This window comes from Microtus oregoni, unplaced genomic scaffold, assembly GCF_018167655.1.
Source record: "Microtus oregoni isolate MIOR12 unplaced genomic scaffold, Mior012 000007F_ref0000211, whole genome shotgun sequence".
In the NCBI taxonomy this organism is placed as follows: domain Eukaryota; kingdom Metazoa; phylum Chordata; class Mammalia; order Rodentia; family Cricetidae; genus Microtus; species Microtus oregoni.
This window is the reverse complement of record NW_024543066.1, coordinates 24,798,550-24,818,184: the sequence shown is the minus strand read 5'-3', so window position 1 is coordinate 24,818,184 and position 19,635 is coordinate 24,798,550. Positions and strand designations below refer to the sequence as shown.

The window sequence follows — 19,635 nt, the reverse complement described above, 5'->3', positions numbered from 1 at the left end:
ACACACACACACACACACACACACACACACACGAAACAAAAATTCAGTTCAAAGTAGTACTTATTTTACTCTCTTGCTTAATCTCAGGCTAAGATAAGATGCTGCGGTAAGGACACTTGTAATAACAACTAATAAAAGAAAAAAACATCTGTTCAGTATATAAAAGACAGCAAGTGGAAGATGATGGCGGAGAAAAAACTTGAATAGAGTACTACTGAAATGGAAAAAAAATTTTTAATTCCCTCAAGTGGGGTCATTTTAAATTGCCTTAAGATTTTTTTCTTAACTCCCCATGAATAACCTTCTGGTTGTATATTTCTGCTTAATATTTTGTAGTTTTAAGGAACTTATATATTTACTTTTTCATTTCATCCCCAAGACAATCCTGTGAAGCAGAACTAATTCTCATTTGAATTGCAAAAATAAAATAAAATAAAATAAAGCAACACAATGCAAGGGCTAAGATGAAGTGAGAGAAATCTCAAACTGAGCCATTCTGATCACAGATCCAAGTCTCAAGTCCCTATGTCATAAAACAAGAAGGCTCTGGTCACCACAAGCAAGCAAGAACTAGGAATTCTCTTAATCAAGAAAAGTTCATTAACAGAAATTTGGGCTAAGTAGTAACAAATGGAAGCCAACATTGCCTGAAGGGTTCAAGGAATTCAACTCTTAGAGTATGGCATCGGCTTAAAGGTCAACCCTACAAGTAGCAGGTCACATGTACCAGTTCCAAGGATGGGGAGAGGAAAGGATAATAGGAGAGAAGACTGGAATCATTTATCGGCTCTAAGTCTCCACATTCCATTTCCTGAAAGAGCTTCACACTTCCTTTCTCCCAAGACAAATTTTCTCTGGCCACATAGTTCAAAAAGTGAAGAATTCAGCTATATACATACCAGAAGAGAGTTATAAGAAAGAAGGGGGTGGAGGTGAGCAAAAAGCTTGTGGTTTTTAATTACAATTTCCTTTTTATCAGTTATTTCTCTCCAGTGTTAAGTTTCCTACAAATTTAAGAACTGAAGAAGTGAAAGACTCCTTGAACTAACTATGCTGGTCCATCCTGACAGAAATGAACATTTTCTAGAGCACTGATGCTCTTAAACACAGTTATTATTGTTTTCCTCACTCTTCAGAAAAAACAAAAAACTCTTAACTGACACAAGTGAAAAAGTTTAAATCAAATGTAATGTACTTACATCACTATGAGAGGTGCTAGGCTCTTCATCATCACTGCTGACCAGATCAATATATTCAAGAACAGGTCTTAATGGTCCTTCCTATAAACAGAATTGAAGAAATGCCTATCATGAACATCATTTAAACCAAACCAGAATTTTAAACAATGTTCTTTGTTGGGATTGGTTCTGAGAAGGAACACATACAAGTAGTAGGAAAAAAAAAAAAAAACCAAACAAACAAATTATAAGCAAAAGTAACTATTCAGAGTTTTGTTTTTTTTTTAAGGTGAATGAGCCAGGCATGCTGGTACATGCCTACAGAACTAAGCGGTTTAAAACTGAGGCAGGATGACTACATGTTCAAGACCAGCTGGACTATATCACAGCAAGTTCTAGACCATGGCCTGGCCTACAAAGTGAGACAGTATCTTTAAAAAGAAATGGTGGACACCTAAAAGTTAACCCTAAACCCACAGGGTACCACGACCCAGTGCGTTTCACCTAGGATGAGTACCAACAGTAAGATATCCAAATTTGTGATCACAGAGATCTTTGACCAATAACTTAGCTTCATTCCCTAAACTTAAGAGAGTAAAACATTAAACCCAGATTCTTCTCCAATCTTCTTCCTATTCTTATGTTAGGCTAAAAGTCCAGCTCTCGATTCAATAGGCAAAAAGGAATTAGTAAGTAACATCAAAATGGGAATAACATTATAGGAACACCACCGAAGAATACAAAAACTGGGAAAACAAGATAACTTATTAGTACAGACACACAATAATGTATAACTTTTAAAGGTAATGATAAAAAGAGTGAAGTGCACCTAAGAGAACCTGAGCACAATGGAAAAAAAAAATAGATGAGAAAATTAAATCTTATCCAAAGAACCAAAACTAACCAACCAACCAAACAAACAAACAAACAAAAAAACAAAATCAAGAAATCAAAGTAGTTCAAGTGACTAGAAATATACCAACGCCAGCATTGCAGATGTATACAAAGGTGCCTGGCCAACAACTGAACATGCAGGTCTGTAATTTAGGTGTATGAACATTTTGGGAGTGAGATTTGGAAGATGCTCCCCGCCCCCCACCCCAAGAAAACTACTAAATTCTCAACTAAACCGAAATGATTACAGCCAATATAAAGTCATCAGTGCAGAATATGGGCAAAACACTGAGCACCAAAACTACTATGACTTTTGAAAGAGAAATGTTAAATAAAGCTTTGTAAGCACATAAACCATACCGTAAAAGACAAAGAGAGCAATATAAAAACAAACAAACAAAAACCTCTAAAATCTACAGTATGACTGGTATATGCCTATTTTGTTAGCACTGGGGGATAATGTAGAAGTTCAAGGGCCAGGCTGGGCTATGAAGTGAGAACTTGACTCAAAATTTTAAAATCTAATACACTGAAATAAAAGGGAAGGGGGACATAAGAAAAAAACACAACTGATCTTAAGAGATCATAGAGGGAAGAAGGCTGCTTGCTGTAGACAGAAGGTAAGAACATCTAGCTCAAGATTCTCTCCCTCCAGATCGTTTTTTTCTCTCAGGTTTTAATAAACCATAAATTACCATCCTTCTGGATAGTAATCTGGACATCAAGATAAAACTGGTGAGCAAAACTTTAAAACCATGAAATGTGATAAAGGAACTGGAATTTTTGCTCAAGCTGTTAAGATGGGGGTGGGCGGATAATCACATGGTCAACAGAGATGTATCATCTACTTTAAGACTAAAGTCTACTCTTGGTACTGATATTGTCCAATCATTGATCATATGTTCAAATTCAAGAAGGCAGTAAAAAAGATGAAAATGGATCTGCTTTGACCATTGATATTATCACCATAGTCTGGATTATTCAAGCAATGTTATTTAGGAACTTGTTACACTATACTCCACTTTCTGGTTTATTTCTGACAAATAGGGTCTATGAAGCCTGGGTGGCCTGGAACTTTTTTATGCAGCCCATTCTGGCCTCAAATCCATAATCTTCCTCAGCCTCCTAGTACGGGGGTCACAGGCATCAGAGCTGTGTCATCAGACCTGACTTTTAGGAACTTAATACTCTACACAGATATAATCAATCGAGAAAGTCTCCAGGTAATAACACAAACACAGAGGTATGGGTAGAATTTCCATAAATAAAAAAGAGAAATTGGTCTTAGTATACACCTATAGTCCCAGCACCGAGAGTCTGGTAAGTTCTAGCTAGCCAGGCTGTAATGCTTAGGGAATTGCAGGCCAGAGCCAGCTGGACATTACAGAAATCTATCAAGAAAATGAAAATAAGCTGGGCATGTGTAGCACAGGCCTGTAATACAGGACATGCTATAAGTTCAAGGCCAGGACTAAAGAATATGCAAGGGATTGGTGGTGCAACCTGGTGGTGGGGATCTTAACATGCACAAGGCCCTGAGGTTCAATCCCCAGTACTAGGGAAAATAAAAAGACTTAAGTCAGGTGTGATAGCATATATCTAAAATCCCAGCATTCAAGAGGCAAAGGCAAGGAGGTTATTAAGTTCCCAAGACCAGCCCAGGCAAAATGTTGGCTCAAATATACAAAATTGAACAATTCTTAAAATGTAGTTAAAGATACATATGGCCAAAAATAAGATCAGATAAAGCAAGACTGCAAGACTAGCAGAACTTTACTACTCAATCATTTCACTGATATGCAACTGTTGCTGAACTATAAAAGATAATTTCATACAATTTAGTCATTAAGACAAAATAATAAAAAATACCCAGGACAAGAGAAAACAAAAGAGGGGGGGAAAATTCACTTATGCAACAAATGATTACTAACTTACAAGGGATAGAATGAGACAAGGAGAACTTGAAGACTGTACTTGACAGGACTGAGAAGACCCTCCCTACTCTTGAGCAGCACCATCCCATGGCCGGTAAGAGGGAGCACAATTTCTGCTTCCTGCCTGTGGACACATGAGCAGCTGCTTCTATATTCCTGCCACCATGTTTTCCTCCCTACTGTGGACTGTGAGCCAAAATAAGCCCTTCATTGCATAAGCTGCAGTCAAGTATTTGATGACAGCAATGAGAAAAGAAATACAGGAGACATTAACGACTGAAAGGAAAATTGTAAGTATGCCAAAGAAAAATACTTCTGTGTAAGTAGAACACACGTCTAACTAATTTGCACTGCAGATACAAAATAAATTAGAGGTAATCCTCCTGCCTCAGTCTCCTGAGTGCTGTGATTACAAGTATATACTACCACACTGGCTTGTTTTCTCTTGAGATGGGCTCTCACTCCTTACAGTCCCCAGGCTGACCATGAAGTCCCTGTATGTTGCTTGTATCAATAGCTACCCTCAATCTCTCCACCGCTTGGATTTCAGGCACTCACCAAAATCAACTTCCCTTTTATCTTTACTTAAAACTGTTTGCCATTGGAGCTGGAGAGATGGCTCAGAGGTTAAGCACATTGACTGCTCTTCCAGAGGTCCTGAGTTCAGTTCCCAGCAACCACATGATGGCTCATAACCATTTGTAATGAGATCTTGTGCCCTCTTCTGGCATAGAGGTGTACATGCAGGAGGAACATTGTATACATAATAAATCTTTAAAAAAAAAAACAAACTGTTTGCCATACTGAATCTGAGAAACCAAAACATGTAGTACTCCACTTATTATACTCCTCATGGAGAAAATGTATCTAGCCCCATACCAGGCTCTGTGCTAGGTTTTCCAAATTATATCATCCAATTTCCATAACTGCTTTACAGAGATTCTGATTACTGAAATCATCCTATTATACAGATAATAAAACTGAGTGACATACACGATTGTGCAGTCACTATTAACTGAGAGATACTTTTAAGTATAAATCAAATTTTTAAAAAATTGCTGCTTATTACCTAAGTTTCCAAGTTAACATGTTCCCTTTCAGTAAAAAAACAAAACAAAAATCACCACTGCCTGAATTATATTTCATAATGTTGCCCAATCAAATAAGTTACTAATTCCTCAAGAAGTAATGTTCACAATGCAAATATGAAGAAAAAGATTACCTCCTATAATACTTATTCCTGTAATATTTATAATGACTACCTATGTCCTTAAATTAAATGGTATTTTATATGAACTTATACTACTAATTAGTAAATCAGTCTTATCTCCTCTTGTACCAGTAACAAAATAAAGGATTCAACTCAAAATGCCATTACAATTTAGCAGGAGAGGCTCATGCAGAACATATTAGAAATACAAGACTATTCTAAGTTTTAAAATATATTGCAATAAACTATTTAAGCATTACTGTAATTAAATACCAATTCTCAAAATGAGAACCACCAATTTTTCTATTTGGAAAGAGATGCTAATACATTAAAATATCATCCACAACTGTTCTACTTCAAAGAAAGAAAAGTTAGGGTTATACCTTACTTCTGTCTAGTTCAAAACTTTCAAATGGTTTCCAACTACCTACTTTTTGGTTCAAATATAGTACCTCATTCAAGATCTGTATCATATGGGCCATCTTTCTCCTATCTTAAAAACTAAAGAAAACATTAAAACACAAAACTACACATATGGCTGTTCTTTCATTTTCATGCCTTTCTTTTTTTTATTCAAAATGCCATTTTAAACATTCAAGTATCTAGGGACATAGCACTCAACTAGCAAGTAGGAGGCCCTAAAGTCAATCCCCACTAGTGCGCGCACACACACACACAAATAACCAACCATTATTTATAGCAAACTAATATACTATAAAGTCTTATGCCTTTTCTGTACGTGTATGGTATCTGTGTATGTGTGTACATGTGTGAATACATACACATGTGCTACTACAGGCATGCACAAGTCAGAGGACACCTTCCAGTTCTCACCTTCCACTCGGCTGAGGCAGGGTTCCTCTTGTTTCTGCTGCTGTACAGATTTTTCCAACTCTAGTTGGCTGTCACCACGGGATCACTTGCCATCACATCTATTTGTTCGTTATTATTTTTTGATAGAGGCTCCAAGGAAAAAATTTAGGTCAAGTGCTTTTACTCACTAAGCTATTTCCCTGTTCCCTGGACTCCTTGTGTCTTTTTTCTTCTTTCTTTTTCTTTTTTTCTAAGCCTCAATATTATTTTGCTTAATGAGTAGTATAAGAAACCTAGTCAAAAGATGCTTTTGGTCAACTAGAAAGATGGCTCAGGAGTTAGGCTGATACTGGTCTGCCAGGGAACCCGAGTTCAGTTCCCAGCAACCATGCTGCCACACAACAGCACCCGTAACTCCAGGAGTGCAGACACACTTTTTCTGTCTCCATCTGCACACATGGCAAAGTTACTTTCTCTCTCTTTCTCATTCACACACACACAGACACACACACAGAGTTAAATAATATATTATTATTAATGATGCTTTCTGCATGCATCCTTTCTACTGCACTATTAATATTCAATCTGGGTGCTCAATGAAATTATGCTTTGAAATTCTGAATCTCTTGTCTTGTTATGAAGATTATGATAGGTTCCCAGCAGTGTGTATGCCTTTATATATAAAGTGGCACTGTGAACAATTCTGTTAGCAGTTATTTAGCTTAATTTTTTTTTGGAAGTAAAAAAAAAAATTTAAGGAAAGATGTCCTTTTCCAAAAGAAACCATAAAGATACAAGTTGAACAAAGGGCCATACTGCTAAACAGAAGACATAATTAACAGGCAGAAACAAAAAGTTCTTATCAGTGTTATCCTTTCTTGACTGAGGCACTGTCCTAAATGGCTTTCCTGTTGCTGTGATAAACATCAGAACCTAAATCAACTTGTGGAGGAAAGGTGTTCATCTTATACTTCCAGGTCACAGCCCAGCTGTGAGGGAGCCAGACCTCAAAGTAGGAACCAAGAAGGAATGCTCTTACTGACCCTTACTCAAGAGCTCTCTCTCTGGCTCATGCTTTCTTAATCCAGCAAATAACCACCTGCCTAGAGACATAATACTCAGTAGGATGGGTCTTCCTGCATTAATCAACCATCCAGAAAATGCCCCACAGACATGCCCACAGGCCAGCTAATCTATGCAATCCCCAACTGAGGCTCCTTCTTCCTATTTGACTGATTTATGTCAAACTGACAATAAAAACTTACCAGTAGAAGCACTACTTATAAAAATATATTACACCGAGAGAACTGGAGAGAAGGTTCAACATTTAAAAGCACTTGCTGCTCTTGCAGAAGACCCAGACTGTATTCTCAACAATCATGTAATGTGGGCCACATCTGGGCTCCAGCAACCACATTGTGGCTCACAACCATCCACAACTCTAGTTCTCGGAAAATCAGAGGCCCTCTTCTGATCTGTGGGCACCAGGTATGCAAGTGTACATATATACAGACAAAACAGTCACACATTAAGTAAATACATCTTTTTTAAAATCTTAAATTTATCACCATTGCAAATATCAAACAAGGACACCTATGAACCACGTACTTCCCTAAATATTTCAACAAAAGTTAAACAAAGGATTCCTTTTTGCATCTCCATATCTAGATTCTTTAAGTATGCGGTGTGTCTTAGCCTTCATATCACAGAGAGTCTCCTGTCCGATGGCAGTTTACTCCTGTGCAGTTTTAACAGTCGCACAGAAACACATACCATAATTTCGCTATAAATTACAAGCGAATAATCAAAACCAAGTAAATCAAGACATTACATTATGTTGTTTATACTGAAAAACTCAGACAGAAACCTGGTTTCTTTACTAGATAAGAACTTCCAAAGAAACAGAACTGTGTTACAAAGAACACAAGATTCTGGGGGCTGGAGAGATGATTTAACAGTTAAGAGCACTGCTCTTCCAGAGGTCCTGAGTTCAATTCCCAGCTACCACATAGTGGCTCACAACCTCTCTGTAATGAGATCTGGTGCCCTCTTCTGGCTTGCAGGGGCAGGATACTGTATACATAAATTAATAAATCTTAAAAAAAAGACAAGATTCTGTTTCTGGATACTTTTTGTACTGTTAGTAGCAGTGTTCTTTGTTTGTTTGTTTGTTTGTTTTTTGTTTTTGATAGGGTTTCACTATACAGCACACAGCAGGTCTAGAACTTCCTAAGGAAGCAGCTCAGACTGCCTTCCAATTCAAGATCCTCTGCGTGGCCTCCCCAGTTCTAGGGTTCTAAATGGATCAAGTAAAATTAAGCTATCGCTAATCATCATTTAAGTGATAGCACTTACAAGCATACACCAAGTTTTATATGTTATACATTCTTTATCCTTGATGTAAACATAGAAATAACTGTGCATTTAAAATAAAATTTAAATATTACTTTTAAAATTCAGATCAATAAATACCCTAATTAACTAGTTAGAAACTATTTTATTTCACAAGATATGAACAATTTACATTTTTTGGGGGGGCGAGTTTACAAGACAGGGTCTCTCTATCTTTGGCTATCCTGGAACTCATTTTGTAGATACACCTGTCTCTGCCTCCGTGAGGGCCGGGATGTAAGCCTGGCTACAATTTCCTTTTAGAACCTTACTCTTTACATGCTCTATCAATTTCTCAGAAGGCCGTATTTTATAATCAAGAGTTACCCTTCGAGAATATGAAATATCTGTCTTAACGAGTCACAAATGCCTTTATCAAACACATGTTGGAGGGGTAGGATTAATTACCAACATTCTCCTTTCTCCAAAATACTTCAGTCCACTAGGAAGAAACAAGTCAATGTATCCCCAAACCTCACTCCAGATCCTCGAAGTTCAAATGAAAAGGACAGAGTGCAGTGTGCAATGGGAAAACTGCCAAGAAATTAACTCTGAGGGCTCCCCTCACAACAACCCCATGAAAACACCATACACAATGGATTGCCACAATGGTTCAATGTCAGGTAGGATATTCTTTAATAGTCACTATTTTACAGTTAGCCAAAACTTCCATATATGTATCACAAGAACAATAAAGAACTATACAGATTTTATAACAAGCTGTAGCTATCTATAGCATTTCAGGAGTGTAAAGAGCAGGGATGTTCTCTGGCTAACTAGTTCTTTAAGAATAGTCAATACAGTCAGGCGGTGGTGGCGCACGCCTTTAATCCCAGGATTTGGGAGGCAGAGGCAGGTGAATCTCTGTTGAGTTCGAGGCCAACCTGGTCAGCAAGAGCTAGTTCCAGGACAGGCTCCAAAGCTACAGAAAAACCCTGTCTCAAAAAAAAAAAAAAAAAACAAAAACAAAAAAACAAAACAAACAAACAAACAAACAAAAAAAAAAACAGCCGGGCGGTGGTGGCGCATGCCTTTAATCCCAGCACTCGGGAGGCAGAGGCAGCCGGATCTCTGGGAGTTCGAGGCCAGCCTGGTCTACAAGAGCTAGTTCTGGGACAGGCACCAAAGCTACAGAGAAACCCTGTCTCGAAAAACAAAAACAACAACAACAAAAAAACAAACCCAAAAAAGAATAGTCAATACACAAATTTAACCTCTCTAGGTGGCAATCACCCAAAGCTGTTTATCTTCCCCTTAATCATCACTCGATTAAGTGTAGGGAGATCCAAATGGCCAAAATGACAATACCTAGGCTCCACCCTGAATTTCTGATTCACCAGATCTGGAGTGGACCCAGGAACCTGCCGGTTCACAAGGCTGGCAGACTACTGTCTCCAAAGGTATAAAGTGAGAAAACCACAGCCACGCTCCAGGTGACTGATGCAGGACTCCTCATTGTGACCAACAATTGTACAGTGCTGTAACAAGATGACCTCAGAAGTTAGGGACCTCCTCGAGCAGTCTTAGAAGATACACCGCACTGAGATGCTGCCCTCTTTACAGCCCTTTCCTACCTCCTCAGCATTCACCCATCCTGTGTGTCTACATCAAAACAGAAAATGTCCACAGTACAGAATGGACAGACTTAAGATCTGGAAGGGGCCCGTTACGTGCATGACAGTTCTTTAGGCCACCCACTTTGTGAAGTCTACTGAAATTGTTCAGGTATCCCTTCAGGTAAGCCTCCAGGTAGCTCTTCAGGTAGATGTCCTGTGCACCATTGTGTGGCAGCAGGTGACACCCATGCCTATCTGCTGAGTGATGAATGTAGAGGTTTAAGCACACAATGGCTTACCACACGCTTTCACGGGCTCTACTTACACTAACAAACTGAATGTCGTCTTCATTTTCGTCCGTTGTTGATTCAGATGCCTCAGGCCCAGCTGGTGGGGCAGATTCTATTATCTATAAACAAAAGCCAAAACACGCTTATCTATTCAGTCACACACCGATAGGCAGAAATTTTTTTCCAAAGGAACGAGTTTAAGACAAAAGCCCCTGCGGGAACAGCACGAGCACGCACAAATCCGGCTCGCAGAACTGCATGAAGGCGGGTTTTGCTAAGGCGTCTGGGAACTGCAGAGACCTAGCCTCCCAGGCGAGCTGCCACAATCCCCCTCCCCGCCTTCTCCAAGAGCGGGGCTGCAGGCTCAAAACCTCCAGGCTCAGGGACGCAGGCTGGAAAACAAGGGCAGCCCACCTCTAATCGTCTCTCACCCTCAGGGCTGCGGCTGCTACAGCTAGCGCGGCCAGGGGCTGGGGGCGGCCGGGCCGCCATTGTTGAGGGCTCCAAGCAGATGTGCACCAGGCCTGGAGGCCCAGCAATCGCCCCAGTCCGCGGCCCAGCTGAGGCCCTCGGCCTAGAAGACAAACCCTTCGGGGTCGGGCTCGGCCGAGCCAAGGCCCGGGCCGCCGCCACTCACCTCCGGCCCTGGGTCGCCCATTTCTCGCACGGCTTGTCAGCACCACGCTCCCGCCGCTGCTGCTGTTCCCGACGCCGCCGCCACGACTTCCCTCTCGCCCTGCGCCGCGCGACCCGCCCTGCGTGAGCGCCCACGCAGATGACGCCTCAGGCCGCGGGGACGCCAAGCCGCTAGACCCCAAGCGCGCGGCCTCGCTGCCGCTAGCTTCCAACGCCGCTTTGTACGCTCCCCGCCTTCCTCCCGCCCCGCGAAGGATCCTGGGAGTTGTAGTTCCCACCGGTCTCGAGGCCGCCGACCGCGTGGCCGGGAAAGCGGGCGAGGACCTGGAGCTTGGCGCTCACCTGCAGCTCCGGAAGATGGGGGAGGAGGTGGCGAGGGCCTGATAGAGTTTTGAGTCCACGCGAAATCTCATTCTGCTGCCCCCTTTAACTTGGGGGACACTGACAGGGAAAGAGCTCCCCTGGCAACAAGCGGGGCAGATGGAAAAATGGAGGATTTTTTTTTTCCTTTAGCATCTTGGCAAGGGTGGCAGATGCAAGAGCTTATGTGACATTTCTGAGAGGTCGTTAATTCTTGCAGTAGTCTCCCAAAGTGGCTTCCTTGTTGTGCACAGGTTTCCAGACAGGGGTTCCTGTAAACTAAAAGCATTACTATTTAGGTCTTATAGGGCTCCGGGTGGTGATTCATGTCCAGGTTTCTCTCTCCAGGCTAGGCTGAGCTGGTTGGTTAATTTCTTGGAAAATGGGACTCAAACGTGTGGGCATAAGGGGACCAGTGGGAAACAGACCTAGTAAAGTCAGTTAACCTTTTTCAGACCTTTAAGAAAGCAAAGCCCAGTGGTCTTTGTTTCGGGCCAGACGGTTGGTGACCGGAAACACTTTGTTGCCTTTTTTCTCTTTGACATTTTGGATGGAGGTATGGAATGAATAATTTTACGTCAAGTTCAAGATATGATGCACTCTTAACCTAGTCTCTTTTCTCACATCTAATATCTCCCAGTGCTAGCAAGTATTGAATCTCGCGGATGGACCAGAGAGCGAATAATAGAAAACCTACATAAATATTAATGTGACTTTTTTCCTGGCTGCCCGTTTAATAAGAACATGTTTAGAAGCTACGTAACAAAAAGTTAATTTAGCATGGTATAGCAAAGGAGAAAAGAAAAACATAAAATTATGGATAAAACTTGGGAATCTATTTTAGAAAATTAAAAAGGAGTTGGGTCAGGTGGTTCTATAGTCAGTCTTGTTTGAGAGTGGAAAATTAGTTCAATTACTGGGTCTCCATTCTTGTTTTCTAGAAAGGAAGGGAGAGAGGGGAGGGAGGGAAGGAGGGAGGAAGGAAGGAAAGAAGGAAGGAGAATTCAGTCTATAGTTAAGCAGAAGTTTATTTACCAAAACAAAACACATACTCCAAAGAAAATATTGGCGTCCCAAAGATGGATTAGGATAACAGCCTAATAGGTTCTGCATTGCAGAATTTAAAGAAATTTTTATGAATATTTATGAGATGGGTCATAGTCATAGGATAAAGAAAGCATTTTCCCTTCCAAGTCATGGTGTACTGAGTCTGGCTGCTACATTATTTCTTCCCACAATCCTCTAGAAAAGTCCACAACAGTCTGAGAATAAAAATTCCAGTGTATTTGGTGATGAAATAAAGTCAGGGTCTTTTGAGGATACAGGGCTTCCTTCATTAGTCATCTGTGTGGGCAGCTGGGAGAGTGCGTTGGCCTTCTAGCCTCTGATATGGTGGGAACAGCCTAACTCTGGCTTCAGAGAAGTTTAACTTTACAGGCTCATTCTGAATAGCAGGAGACAGAGCTCCTGAAACACAGTTACAGATTCCCTGAAACAGGTTACCCTGTATCTAACTCCTTACCTAGCTAGTATCATTCTTTTCACAAGAAATATAGCTTCCATAATGTAAAGAATATAATCTTTTTAAGGGAAGAAGTACCCAGAAATCTTTTTGTTCGGTAACTTTTTCAGGTTGAAAAAGAATGCAGATCCTTCTTGTGGGTCTAGTGTCCTTGCTCTGTATGTTGGTGGAGTAACCAAGACTGGTTAAGTTAAGGATGACAGTCTGTTGATCCAAATACCAGATGTTTTTGTTGACTGCTGAACCTCACTGTGGTCCAGCTAGCCGAACAAACTTTCCCGCATACTACTGCAAATGCAGTATAAGTTTTAGAATAGCTGACAATGTTCCTTGAGGGACATTCTTTTGGTATCTCAAAACTTAAATATGATAACCACAACACTCTCTTAACTGATGCTATATTACATGATAAAGAAATTGAGAAAAGAAAACACAAATCTTTACAAACATATTCTTAACAAAGCAAGACAGAAGCACTCAAGCCAATTATTATCCTCCTTTCTGTAACTGGTCACAGACCTTAGCTGGTATGTATAGCTACCTTCCTCTACTACCCATTCTGTATGTCCTTCACCCTCAACAAACCCTTCAGCAGCTCTTGGCTCTTTTCCTGGAGGAGTGACTCATACCTTCATTTCTGATGGGTCTCTGTTGTAGAATATTAGTTAAAGATGCATTGCATTTGTTTCTGCAGTGGAATATTTGTTTAATGATGCAAAGATATGCTGCATTCTTTTATGTTGCATTTGTTCAACTCTCTAAAGTTGTATTGCTTTGCCTGTTTAAAACACCTGATTGATCTAATAAAGAACTGAATGACCAATAACTAGGCAGAGAGACTGGGGGGGGGGGCTTCCAGGCAGAGAGAATAAATAGGAGAAAGATGCACCAATCTATATATCCAGTGATAAGTCATTAGGAGTTGATTAAAATCTATGCCCCTTCCTCAGAATAGAGGTAGGTTCTCCGCTAGAGTCTAGGACCTATCTAGCCCAGGTTTTTGGCCCCAATAATAGTAATTGGGTCATTCTTTTTTTTTTTTAAGATTTATTTATTTATTTTGTATACAGTATTCTCAGTATTCTGTCTACAGGCCAGAAGAGGGCACCAGATCTCATTACAGATGGTTGTGAGCCACCATGTGGTTGCTGGGAATTGAACTCAGGACCTTTGGAAGAGCAGGCAGTGCTCTTAACCGCTGAGCCATCTCTCCAGCTCCCTGGGTCATTCTTGAGGCTCGGTTTCCTCAAATTCAATCAGAGAGTGTTTGCTTACTGAGACAAGATTCATGTCACTTTTGCAACGGTGGGCTTATCTTGCCAGGCAGGTTGTCATTGGAGTTCATAGGGCTCACAACTGAGGAAGAACAATGATTCTTTTTCTCCGCTGGTTGGCAGCCATAGCACCTTCCAGAACTCTGAAAGCCAGTCAGTCGAGATGAGGCTTCCAGGTCAGTCCCAGCTTGATATCTTCACGTTCTATGACTCAGGTATGCAATGTCTTCAGCAACAGGGGGTCAGCGGGGTGACCAAGCACAATGGTGATATTCTGTAATGTTTGAGGATATCTGAGACCTCATTGGACAATAACTCAAAGAGATGACCTCTTCCTGGTACTGTAAGGAATCTTTCTCTGTCCCACCAGCCAGCTCCCAAATAATGACACCGAGAGATTTCTTATTAATTATGAAAGCTTGGGTTTGTTTCTAAATAGCTCTTATAACTTAAATTAACCCATTTCTGTTAATCCATATGTTGTCACATGGCTCATGACTTTCACCTCTCTTCCTGCACATCCTGCCTCCTCTGCATCTGGCTGGCAACTGTTTCACTGCCTGGATTCCTCTCCTACTTCCCCTCTCCCTGCGCGGAAGTCCCACCTAGCTCTCCTGCCTAGCTATTGGTGGTTCAGATTTTTTTTACACCAATCACAGCAATACATATTCACACAGTGTACAAATATCCCACAACATGGCACTGGGCTTTTTATTTGCTAACCTATTGTATCTAGTAGGCACAATACCCCCCCTTCATTATAGAATGAGTCCATTTAAACTCTTTATATATATATGTATGTAATTTAGAAAGCTTCTATAATAGGTTTCTTTCTGACTTTTTCAAAAGACCTGTAATTCCAAAAGTCATGAGAAACCAAGAGAAAAAAAAGTGTAAGAAACATTTTTGAAGAAATCCAAGCAGCAATAAAATCTGCCTGGGCCTATAGATACAACCTTGTAATTAATAATGTATGGTCAGGGAACCCATTTCTGTTAATTTTTACCTCCCCATCCTCCTTTTTCTGTCCTGCCCTCTCATCCCCCGCTATAAACTTTCCTGTGCCATTAATTCTTTTCCTCCTTTATATCACTATATTCTTTCTCTTGAAAGATTCCCCAATCCCTTATTAGTTTCTTGACTGCTAAGGATTATCAAATGAAACACACATATCTGTAATTCAAAGCCAGCATCCACACAAGACAAAACATGTGATATTGGTCTTTCCAGATTTGAGTTATATCCCGCATTGTGTTTCAAGTTCCACCCATTTATCTTCTGTTTTAAATTTTTTTATTAATAGCTGAATAATATTCATCGTGTACATGAATAACATTTTCATTATCCATTATTATTATTATTGCTTGATAGTCATCTAGGTGTTTTCATTTCCTGGCTATTGTGAATAAAGCATGAATGAGCAAATATCCCTGAGGTAGGATTTACAGTCCAACTTGGGCATCTGCTTGAGAGTGGTATAGTTGAATCATATGATAGACCTATTCCTAACTTTAAGGGGAACCGCCAGACTGATTTCCATAGTGGCTGTACCAGTTTACATTCCTACCAACTGTGTTTCCCTTCCCTCACGTTGGGACCTTTTGGAGTCCTGGCCTCTAGCTGCTCTTCCCCACTAGTGACTTTTTCTTGTCCTTCTGATTTGAGCTTTCTGGGAGCTGTGTCAGGATTGTTTATCAACCCTGCTTCCTGAGCACGCATTGCCCTGGCCTTCATTGAGGATCAGGCGATGAGGTCTTCACCTGTTGGCCCACCTGACTGTGTTAGGTATAAAAACCTCCGTGGTTTCATTTAAACCGCTACACCATGACCAAGGCAACTGATGAAAGAAAACATTTAATTGGGGGCTGGCTTACAGCTTCAGAGGGTGAGTTCATGACCATCTTAGCAGGAAGCAACCATGGCAGCAGGCAGGCATGTCCCTGAAGCAACAGCTGAGAGCTTACTTGTTGAGACAGCAACCAAGAGCACAAACTGGAATGGTGGATGTTTGAAATCTTAAAGCCCACCCCTGCTGACACACCTCCTCCATCAAGGTCTATCTGAGGTCAGGCTCACAGGATGCCATTTGGTCTCTTGGTTATTGGGCTGCTGGGGAGACCAATGGCGAGGCAAACGTGTGGGGCTCTTTGGGGGGTCCCTTTTGTTATCATCCTCTCACATGATAACACAAAGTGTCTAGGAAGCAGTGCTGTGGAGGGAAAACCTTGTTCTTTATAACAGAGGACTGTAGGCCTCATCTTGAGGACAGTTTCTGGCTAAACAACCTATTTCTTCCTGCCCCCCCCCCATGGTTCGCTATAGGGCTTTGTTTACCCCGTCTTGGGCGTGGTAATTTCCCACGTGCCTGGGGGAAATTCCATTGTGCAGCAGCTAGGTATATAAAGTTTTTTCTAAGCTTGAATAAATGGCATTCTACTTTATCTCCTCACGAATGACCCCTGCCTCTTTTGTGTTCTTTTAATCTCCAGGCCCTTGCCCAGCTAGTGAACTCTACAGTGGTGCAGGAACTGTACCGTAGAGAGTAACACAGGCATTACAGACGACCGTATTCTAGTTTTATATCAGTGTACTGAATTTTGACTATAGAAATTTTTGCTTTGTTTTTTGTTTTTTTAAAACAGGGTTTTTGTGTGTAGCATTGGAACCTGTCCTGGCACTTGTTCTTGTAGACCAGGTTGGCCTCAAACTCACAGAGACCAGCCTGCCTCTGCTTCCCTAGTGCTGGGATTAAAGGAGGCGCCACCACCACCCGGCTGATTTTAGAAATTTTAATAATACACACATTTATGTATATACATATACATGTATTATAGATGTATATACTTTTTAACTTCATTCTCTACAAACCTTTTTTTTTTTTTTAACTCGTGATCCTCCTGCCTCTGCCTCCTTCAGCAAATCCTACCGGCGTGTGCCACCACAACCGGCTCTACAAACCTTTTGACTTACATGGACTTTCTTCTTTACCTTCATCCTTTTTTTATCTGTTTTGAAAAATTCTAGTCATTTTACCCTAGGACAAAACTTTATTTTGCCATACATAATTCTTATCTTAAAAAGTCTCACTATAGGGCTGGAGAGATGGCTCAGAGGTTAAGAACACTGACTGCTCTTCCAGAGGTCCTGAGTTCAATTCCCAACAACCACATGGTGGCTCACAACCATCTGTAATGAGATCTGGTGCCCTCTTCTGGCCAGCAAGCATACAAATAGACAGAACACTGTATACGTAATAAATAAATAAATCTTTTAAAAAAAGTCTCACTATAACATTTTTTACCATATGTATATCCTCATACTTAAATTTTCTGTTTTTAAATATTTATTTATTATTTATACAATATTCTTTCTGCGTATATGCCTGAAGGCCAGAAGAGGGCACCAGACCTCATTACAGATAATTGTGAGCCACCATGTGGTTGCTGGGAATTGAACTCAGGACCCTCGGAAGAGCAGGCAGTGCTCTTAACTGCTGAGCCATCTCTCCAGCCCCCACACTTAAATTTTCTTCACATTTTTCTCCTATTTGCTACGTTCCCTTTGTTTTATTTCCTTCATCAATATCATGATGAAGCACCATAACAAGTCTATGAAATCATTTAAAATAAACTGAGTCCAAATTCCATTTGTAACCTAGTATAACAAGCTAAGGTTCCCTGACCATACATTATTAATTACAAGGTTGTGTCTATTGCCAGGCCCAGGCAGATTTTATTGCTGCTTGGATTTCTTCAAAAATGTTTCTTACACTTTTTTTTTCTCTTGGTTTCTCATGACTTTTGGAATTACAGACTGTGACATTTCTGCAAGAGTTGAAAATGGTTACAAATCTTCCAGCAACCTTGAATAGTAAAAATATACCAGCATAGGCAAAAGCAGAAGAAAGATAAAATACACAGAGAGCCAAAAATCTGTACATGAGAACTCTGTAATCACAGTTTCAGATACAAAAAAAAAAAAAAAAAGACATCTGCTCAGAAGAACTGCGTGAGATACTAAAGTGTTTGTTTCTGAGCAGGAGTGTCAAGGAGAAGAGACAGCGTGTCCAGTACTGCAGACTGGACAGGAGACCTGTGGTTTGGGCCAGAGTTGCTAGACTGAACCCAGAGCATTTGTATTTGAAATAGGTCAGGCGTGACAAAGGGGATTTGTAACCCAGTGGTACTGAGGTCCCATGAGACCAGGTTTCACCTCATTTCTTTTTTCCAACTAATTCGTAATAGCTTTTAAATTTAAATTTTATTTTTAACTCCATCTTTTCCCTTAATCCCTCCTGTGCACACCTGTATACCCCTTCCTTGATCCCTGTTGAGATGGCTTTCTTTGTTATATATATGTTATATATATATATATGTGTGTGTTATATGTATGTTATATGTGTGTGTATATATATACATATATATATATATAAAGCTAAATATGGAAATACAGCCTGCTTAGTTCATTTAGTGGCACTTGTGTGCGCAGGAGTGCAGGCCTGGCCCCTTGGATAATGAGTTAAGGGCCATTAAGAAAACGGTCCTACTCTCAGCATTCCTTAACTGAGTGCAGCTCTTTTTCTACAGGTGGGATTCCGTGCCATGTCACCCTTCCACGTTAGCTTGTATATTCGTGGTGTGCTTTTTCCGGTCTTGTTTAGGTAGTCATACTGTTGGTGTGCCGTGAGTTAGCTTCCCTGTCCTTTCACAGGTTTCCTGCATTTCTGTCTCTGACAGCTTTCCACCCCCTCTCCCATGATGCTCCCTCGGCCTTGAGTGCAGGAGTTGTGTTGTACAGGCATTAGTTGGCACTGAGCAACACAAGATCACTTTGTCTGTACATTTTTGACCAGTGTAACACCCGATTTGGTGTTACACCCTCGGTACAGTTCGCGCGCCACTGTACCGAACGCGAGTCGGGCAAGGGCCTGGAGATTGAAAAGAAGACACAGAGAGACCAGGGTCATTCGAAAGGAGATCAGCTGAATGCCACTTTATTCAGCATTGGGGGAGTCCTTATCTACCTGACTGTAGCACAAGGATCTCTGCCCAGGCAGGTGGGAAATTACCATATTAACAATGGAGTAAATGCCCTGCAGCTAACCACCAGGTGGGGCAGGCATAGCACAGAAACACACAGGAAGCTTAGTTAGTTGATCATAAACTGTCCCCGCGAATGCACCATAGGAATAAGGGAGACCAGGGCCCTACAGACCAGTTGTGTTTTATCCTGTTAATGGTCTTCATCGGTTGCAAAGAGAACTCTCTGATTAGGTATGCACATGGGTTTAACTATGGGTATAAGGATAGATATTTAGAATGCAGTTGTCAATTATGCTGGTCTAGTAGAGTGGCAATAACAGATTCTCTTCTAATTTACCTTTTTCTTTAATTAATTTTGTCTTTTTTTCTCATATTATTTCTTTTTAAAAAATTCAACTTTGCCTTACCTTTTCCCCTTCTAGCGTCTCTCCTTTATTTTACTCATTATTAGTAATATTTGTACCTTTATTGATATTTTTCTAATTTATTTATTTATTTAGTGAAAAATATATATTAGGAAAAAACAGCATAAGTC

At 40.7% G+C, this 19,635-nt stretch overlaps 1 protein-coding gene across 4 annotated transcripts in view; it reads right to left on the bottom strand.

The window, feature by feature from the left end:
• Positions 1-11,106, bottom strand: part of Znf451 (zinc finger protein 451) — a 58,453-nt gene extending 47,347 nt beyond the window's left edge. For all 4 annotated transcript variants that reach the window (XM_041655249.1, XM_041655248.1, XM_041655250.1 and 1 more), the window contains exons 1-3: positions 10,904-11,106; positions 10,302-10,385; positions 1,200-1,280 (exon numbers count right to left, since the gene is read on the bottom strand). In XM_041655249.1, the coding sequence (XP_041511183.1) occupies positions 1,200-1,280; positions 10,302-10,385; positions 10,904-10,924 (186 nt within the window). In that variant the 5' untranslated portion in view covers positions 10,925-11,106. The remainder of the gene's footprint in view (positions 1-1,199; positions 1,281-10,301; positions 10,386-10,903) is intronic.
• Between the last annotated feature and the right edge of the window lie 8,529 nt (positions 11,107-19,635).